The following is an 8371-nucleotide window of genomic DNA, read 5'->3' as shown; positions in this document are numbered from 1 at the left end:
AAAAAACCATTTCAGAGCTAATAACCACGGCTAAGCTAACAGCTAAGTTAAAAACCATTTCAAAGCTAGTAACCACAGTTAAGCTAAGAGCTAAATTAAAAACCACGTCAGAGCTAATAACCACGGCTAAGCTAACAGCTAAATTAAAAACCATTTTAGAGCTAATAACCACGGCTAAGCTAACAGCTAAGTTAAAAACCATTTCAGAGCTAATAACCACGGGCTAAGCTAACAGCTAAGTTAAAAACCATTTCAGAGCTAATAACCACGGCTAAGCTAACAGCTAAGTTAGGAACCATTTCAGAGCTAATAACCACAGTTAAGCTAAGAGCTAAATTAAAAACCACGTCAGAGCTAATAACCACGGCTAAGCTAACAGCTAAATTAAAAACCATTTCAGAGCTAATAACCACGGCTAAGCTAACAGCTAAGTTAAAAACCATGTCAGAGCTAATAACCACAGCTAGGTTCGATTTTAAAGTTTGAAAGGATCAAAAATGTTAGGGATACATTTTGCTATTGTAGTTAGCCAGCCATGGACTTGTTTAGCTGAAAACAGTAACCGACGTTAACTATAGAGTTACCTCAACTGACCTAAGACACTTGAGGTAAGATATTTGACACACCAGGACGATATACCTGAGTAGTGGCCGTGGTCTGGATCTTCATCTCCTTCCCATCTTCAGACCTTTCTGTATCAGACGTGGTGCTCACCGTGTCACCGCCAGCCTTACCCCCTGCCACCTCTCCATCTGCCCCAGACGGACCCTCTCCCCCTGGGTAGCCCTGGATCTCAGCTGCCTGGCTCTCTCTCTGGGCAATGGAGCTGATGTCAGCCAGGGGGGCTCTGGATCTTGAAGGGCCCGATCTCGGGGAGCCCTCCCTGGGCTTGGTCCAGGTCTGAGCCCCTGCAGGAGGTCATGTGGGCTAGGAGACTCAGGTCGTCGCTGGCGCTGGTGGAGGAGTGGACGGGGCCAGAGCCTAAGGGGTTGGGCTGGTCCGGGCTGGGCAGAACCAGAGGGTCTGTGGTGGCCAGTGCTGGAAGCAGCTTCTCATCAACCTCAGGGGGAGAGAAGAGAGAAAGATACCATTCAACATGTCGTCCAACATAGAGAAAGAAGGTGATGACGTCTCCCAGAAATACCACAACACTGGATGGTGCTTTCTTATTTAAAAAGGAGACACATTTTGACCTGTCAAAGTGATTACAATAAAGTATATTGATGTGAATGAGAAAGACAGAGAGGACGAGAGGAAGGGAAGAAGGAAGAGAGGAAGGAAGGGAGGTAGAGAGGAAGGGAGGATAGAAGGAAGGGAGGAAGAGAGGAAGGGAGGAAGGAAGAGAGGAAAAGAGGAAGGGAGGGAGGAAGGGAGGAAGGAAGGGAGGGAGAGAGGAAGGAAGGGAGGAAGGAAGAGGAAGGGAGGAAGGAAGGGAGGAAGAGAGGAAGGGAGGAAGGAAGGGAGGAAGAGAGGAAGGGAGGAAGGAAGGGAGAAAGAGAGGAAGGGAGGAAGGAAGGGAGGAAGAGAGGAAAGGAGGAAGGAAGGGAGGAAGAGAGGACGGAAGTAAGGAAGGAAGAGCGGAAGAGAGGGAGGGAGGAAGGAAGGAAGGAAGGAAGGAAGGAAGGAAGGAAGGAAGGAAGGAAGGAAGGAAGGAAGGAAGGAAGGAAGGAAGGAAGGAAGGAAGGAAGGAAGGAAGGAAGGAAGGAAGGAAGGAAGGAAGGAAGGAAGGAAGGAAGGAAAAGAGGAAGGAAGGAAGGAACCAGGTAGTGCAGCAGAGGCATCACAACTTCCTACAGTGAGATAGCTCCTTGATACTGTGTAAATACAGAGACAGTATTTATTCCTTATCATGTTGTTGTTACTACCACAGGAAATGAAGGGAATATTCCTCTTAAAACACCTTTTTAAGCCCTACCTTGCTGAAGAGGAATCCGTTGTTGCTAGGGACACTGTCTTTCTCGTCGGCAAGGGTGATGAGCGGACCCATGTTCCCATCATCCTCTATGGCGCCAAGCCCCGTGACCACCGTCTCATCTTTAGATGTCAGGTTACCGTGGTTCCCTTTCAGCTTCTGCACCACGGCACTGTAGGCGCTGTCCAGCAGGGAGTCCACCTCCACCAGGGGCCCATTCTCTATCCTCCCTCCTCCTATCCCTCCTCCTCCCAATCCCTCCATCCTCCCTCCTCCTATCCCTCCTCCTCCCAATCTCTCCATCCTCCCTCCTCCTATTCCTCCTCCTCCCAATCCCTCCATCCTCCCTCCTATTCCTCCTCCTTCCAATACCTCCATCCTCCCTCCTCCTATCCCTCCTATCCCTCCTCCCAGTCCCTCCATCACTCCTCCTCCAACCAGTCCCTCCATCACTCCTCCTCCTCCGACAATCCCTTCTGGAGACAGATCCAGGTCGTCTAGTTTGACCTCTGTGGCCTCCACCTTTTCCGCCTTGATATCCACCAGGAGGTCATGAACTTCGACCCTAACGCCTGACCCCTGACCTTCCTCCCCCAGGGGTCAATGCCTCTCTGTTGGGTCCCTTCACGCCCAACCCGACCCCTCCCTCAGCAAGCAGATTCCTGGAGACCCCTCCTGCTCCTCCCTCTCCATACTCGGCCTCACTCTCGGGGGTCTGGCTCTGGGAGTGGTCGTCCAGCTCGCGGATCTCCAGGTTGCCGTTGACGACGGGGGCGGGCGTGGCCGAGAGGCCGGAGATGGTGGAGACAGAACCTTTCTTCCCCTTCTTGATGTTCTCCTCCTCCTGTCGCTGGTACTCCTCGTACATCTTAGCCAGGTACTCCTTATGGGCCTCGTACGTTACCTATGGAAGACCAATAACATCTTAGCCAGGTACTCCTTATGGGGCTCGTAGGTTACCTATGGAAGATCAATAACTAATAATCAATAACATCTTAGCCAGGTACTCCTTATGGGCCTCGTACGTTACCTTACAGAGGGGGAGACATCATCAATAACCAATAATCAATAACATCTTAGCCAGGTACTCCTTATGGGCCTCGTACGTTACCTTACAGAGGGGGAGACATAATCAATAACTAATAATCAATAACATCTTAGCCAGGTACTCCTTATGGGCCTCGTATGTTACCTATGGAAGATCAATAACTAATAATCAATAACATCTTAGCCAGGTACTCCTTATGGGCCTCGTACGTTACCTATGGAAGATCAATAACTAATAATCAATAACATCTTAGCCAGGTACTCCTTATGGGCCTCGTAGGTTACCTATGGAAGATCAATAACTAATAATCAATAACATCTTAGCCAGGTACTCCTTATGGGCCTCGTAGGTTACCTTACAGAGGGGGAGACATAATCAATAACTAATAATCAATAACATCTTAGCCAGGTACTCCTTATGGGCCTCATACGTTACCTTACAGAGAGTGAAACATAATCAATAACTAATAATCAATAACATCTTAGCCAGGTACTCCTTATGGGCCTCGTACGTTACCTTACAGAGAGTGAAACATAATCAATAACTAATAATCAATAACATCTTAGCCAGGTACTCCTTATGGGCCTCGTAGGTTACCTTACAGAGGGGGAGACATAATCAATAACTAATAATCAATAACATCTTAGCCAGGTACTCCTCATGGTCCTCGTAGGTTACCTATGGAAGATCAATAACTAATAATCAATAACATCTTAGCCAGGTACTCCTTATGGGCCTTGTACGTTACCTATGGAAGATCAATAACTAATAATCAATAACATCTTAGCCAGGTACTCCTTATGGTCCTCGTAGGTTACCTATGGAAGATCAATAACTAATAATCAATAACATCTTAGCCAGGTACTCCTTATGGGCCTCGTAGGTTACCTTACACAGGAGGAGACATAATCAATAACTATACTCAATAACATCTTATCCAGGTACTCCTTATGGGCCTCGTACGTTACCTTACAGAGGGGGAGACATAATCAATAACTAATAATCAATAACATCTTAGCCAGGTACTCCTTATGGGCCTCGTAGGTTACCTTACAGAGGGGGAGACATAATCAATAACTAATAATCAATAACATCTTAGCCAGGTACTCCTTATGGGCCTCGTAGGTTACCTTACAGAGGGGGAGACATAATCAATAACTAATAATCAATAACATCTTAGCCAGGTACTCCTTATGGGCCTTGTACGTTACCTTACAGAGGGGGAGACATGATCAATAACTAATAACACCAGAGATCAATAACCAATAACTAATCCATCATTTGTTATCAAAGTGTTTTCATTATATAAACGGTACGAGGCTGATTGACATCGTGTAACACTTGCAATAGTCTAACATTAACAAAATAATACCCACAACCCCCCCTGACTCCAGCCACCCAACATCGTGTGATTACCTTGGAGTGAGCGATGGACAACGTGTCCACCCAGACCCTCCATCCACCCCACTCATACTTGATGGCGTGGTAGAGCAGGATCCTGAAGATGTTATAGACCATCTCCATCATCTTCTGTTCCTCTGGGCTCTTGGGGTTGATGTAACCCAGACTGAACATCCAGTCCTGCCACACTGAACACTGTAACAGACACCTAGAGACAGACAATATATCATCAATATATCATCACTATAATCATCAATATATCATCAATATATCATCAATATAATCATCAATATATCATCAATATATCATCAATATATCATCAATATAATCATCAATATATCATCAATAATATCATCAATAATATCATCAATATATCATCAATATATCATCAATAATATCATCAATATATTATCAATATATCATCAATAATATCATCAATATATCATCAATATATCATCAATAATATCATCAATATATCATCATTAATATCATCAATAAAATCATCAATAATATCATCATTAATATCATCAATATGTCATCAAAATATCATCAATAATGTCATCAATATATCATAAATATAATCATCAATATATCATCAATAATATCATCAATAATATCATCAATATATCATCAATATATCATCAATAATATCATCAATATATTATCAATATATCATCAATAATATCATCAATATATCATCAATATATCATCAATAATATCATCAATATATCATCAATAATATCATCAATAAAATCATCAATAATATCATCAATAATATCATCAATATGTCATCAAAATATCATCAAAATATCATCAATAATATCATCAATATATCATCAAAATATCATCAATAATATCATCAATATATCATCAATAATATCATCAATACTATCATCAATATATCATCAATAATATCATCAACATATCATCAATATATCATCAATAATATCATCAATGTCATCAATAATATCACCGATATATCATCAATAATATCATCAATATATCATCAATAATATCATCAATATTATCATCAATAATATCATCAATATATCATCAATAATATGAGTACTATCATCAATATATCATCAATAATATCATCAATATATCATCAATATATCATCAATATATCATCAATATATCATCAATATATCATCAATAATATCATCAATATATCATCAATAATATCATCTACATATCATCAATATATCATCAATAATATCATCAATATATCATCAATATATCATCAATAATATCATCAATATGTCATCAATAATATCATCAATATATCATCAATAATATCATCAATATATCATCAATAATATGAGTAATATATCATCAATAATATCATCAACATATCATCAATATATCATCAATATATCATCAATAATATGAGTAATATCATCAATATATCATCAATATATCATCAATATATCATCAATAATATGAGTAATATATCATCAATATATCATCAATAATATCATCAATAATATCATCAATATATCATCAATAATATCATCAACATATCATCAATATATCATCAATAATATCACCAATATATCATCAATAATATCATCAATATATCATCAATAATATCATCAATAATATCATCAATATATCATCAATAATATGAGTAATATCATCAATATATCATCAATAATATGAGTAATATCATCAATATATCATCAATAATATGAGTAATATCATCAATATATCATCAATAATATGAGTAATATCATCAATATATCATCAATAATATGAGTAATATCATCAATATATCATCAATAATATGAGTAATATCATCAATATATATCATCAATAATATCATCAATAATATCACCAATATGTCATCAAAATATCATCAATAATATCATCAATATGTCATCAATAATATAATCAATATATCATCAATAATATCATCAATATGTCATCAATAATATCATCAATATATCATCAATAATATCATCAATATGTCATCAATAATATCATCAATATATCATCAATAATATCATCAATATATTATCAATAATATAATCAATATATCATCAATAATATAATCAATATATCATCAATAATATCATCAATAATATTCATACTGTGATCAATAATACTGTTAGGGTTGATACAACACTAGATAGATGATGTCGTTAATATCTCAGTGTGTGTGTGTTCTTTCCTGTGTGTGTTCTTTGTGTGAGTTCCTGTGCGTGTGCGTATGTGTGTGTGTGTTTTTATGTGCATGTGTGTGTGTGTGTATGTATGTGTGTGTATGTATGTATGTATGTATGTATGTATGTATGTATGTATGTATGTGCATGTGTGTGTGTATGTGTGTGTGTATGTATGTGTGTGTGTGTGTGTGGGTATGTGTGTGTGTGTGTGTGTGTATGTATGTATGTATGTGTGTGTGTGTGTGTGTGTATATGTGCGTATGCGTGTGTGTGTATGTGTGTGTATGTATGTATGTGTGTGTGTGTGTGTGTGTGTGTGTGTGTGTGTGTGTGTGTGTGTGTGTGTGTGTGTGTGTGTGCGTGTGTGTGTATGTGTGTGTGTGTGTGTGTATGTATGTATGTGTGTGTGCGTGTGTGTGTGTGTGTATGTGTGTGTAAGTATGTATGTGTGTGTGTGTGTGTGTGTGTGTGTGTGTGTGTGTGTGTGTGTGTGTGTGTGTGTGTGTGTGTGTGTGTGTGTGTGTGTGTGTGTGTGTGTGTGTATGTATGTATGTGTGTGTGCGTGTGTGTGTATGTGTGTGTGTGTGTGAATGTGTGTATGTGTGTGTAAGTATGTATGTGTGTGTGCGTGTGTGTGTATGTGTGTGTGTGTCTGAATGTGTGTATGTGTGTGTAAGTATGTATGTGTGTGTGTGTGTGTGTGTGTGTGTGTGTGTGTGTGTGTGTGTGTGTGTGTGTGTGTGTGTGTGTGTGTGTGTGTGTGTGTGTGTATGTATGTGTGTGTGCGTGTGTGTGTGTGTGTCCTCACCGTCTGTTCTCTCGGCTGCTGCTGAACAGTTTGATCATGTCAGACAGGAACAGTGTCTTGACCTCCATCAGTTCAGTACTGGGACTAGAGCTCTTCAACAAGGTCGCTACCACCTTCAGTATCACTGACAGAGGCAGGGGGGAGGGAGGGATGGAGGGAGAGAGAGAGGAGGGAGGGATAGAGAGAGAGAGATGGAGGGAGAGAGAGTGAGAGAGGGGGAGGTTTAGATGGAGGGAGAGAGAGCAGGGATAGTTGCAGGGAGAGAGAGAGTGAGGGGGGAGGGAGAGATGGAGGGGGAGAGAGAGCGAGAGAGAGGAGGGGGAGGGATAGATGGAGGGAGAGAGAGTGAGAGAGGGGGAGGTTTAGATGGAGGGAGAGGGAGGGATAGATGTAGGGAGAGATGGAGGAAAAGAGAGAGAGGGAGTGGGAGATGGAGGGAGAGAAAGAGAGGAGGGGGGATAGAGAGATGAGGGAGGGAGAGAAAGAGAGAGAAAGGAGGGGGAGGGATAGATGGAGGGAGAGAGAGAGAGGAGGGGGAGGGATAGATGCAGGGAGAGAGAAAGTGAGGGGGGAGGGAGAGATGGAGGGAGAGAGAGAGAGGAGTGGGGGATAGATGGAGGGAGAGAGAGAGGAGGGGAAGGGATAGAAGGAGGGAGAGAGAGGAGGGAGAGATGGAGGGAGAGAGAGTGAGAGAGGGGGAGGTTTAGATGGAGGGAGAGGTGGGGGAGGGATAGATGGAGGGAGAGAGAGAGGAGGGGGGAGGGAGAGATCGAGGGAGAGAGGAGGGGAGGGATAGATGGAGGGAGAGGAGAGAGGAGGGGAGGGAGAGATCGAGGGGAGAGAGAGGAGGGGGGAGGGAGAGATGGAGGGAGAGAGAGGAGGGGGGGAGCGAGAGATGGAGGCAGAGAGAGAGAGAGGAGGGGGAGGAAGAGATGGAGGGAGAGAGAGAGAGGGGGAGGGGGAGAGAGAGGGAGGGGGGGGGGAGGAGATGGAGGAGAGAGAGAGGGGCAGGGGGAGAGAGGTAGGGGGAGAGA

At 41.8% G+C, this 8371-nt stretch overlaps 1 protein-coding gene and 1 pseudogene across 1 annotated transcript in view; both read right to left on the bottom strand.

Moving 5' to 3' along the window:
* Positions 1-593: 593 nt before the first annotated feature.
* Positions 594-2226, bottom strand: LOC116352830 (neurobeachin-like; annotated as a pseudogene).
* Positions 2227-2280: 54 nt separating this feature from the next.
* LOC109884410 (neurobeachin-like) overlaps positions 2281-8371 on the bottom strand; it is a 56299-nt gene continuing 50208 nt past the window's right edge. The window contains exons 14-16 of the mRNA XM_031809085.1: positions 7338-7461; positions 4377-4569; positions 2281-2816 (exon numbers count right to left, since the gene is read on the bottom strand). Of these exons, the coding sequence (XP_031664945.1) occupies positions 2478-2816; positions 4377-4569; positions 7338-7461 (656 nt within the window). The 3' untranslated portion in view covers positions 2281-2477. The remainder of the gene's footprint in view (positions 2817-4376; positions 4570-7337; positions 7462-8371) is intronic.

Source organism: Oncorhynchus kisutch, linkage group LG29, assembly GCF_002021735.2.
Source record: "Oncorhynchus kisutch isolate 150728-3 linkage group LG29, Okis_V2, whole genome shotgun sequence".
NCBI classification, from domain to species: Eukaryota; Metazoa; Chordata; class Actinopteri; order Salmoniformes; family Salmonidae; genus Oncorhynchus; species Oncorhynchus kisutch.
Note: the sequence above shows the minus strand (reverse complement) of the source record. Positions and strands in the feature narration are given on the sequence as shown.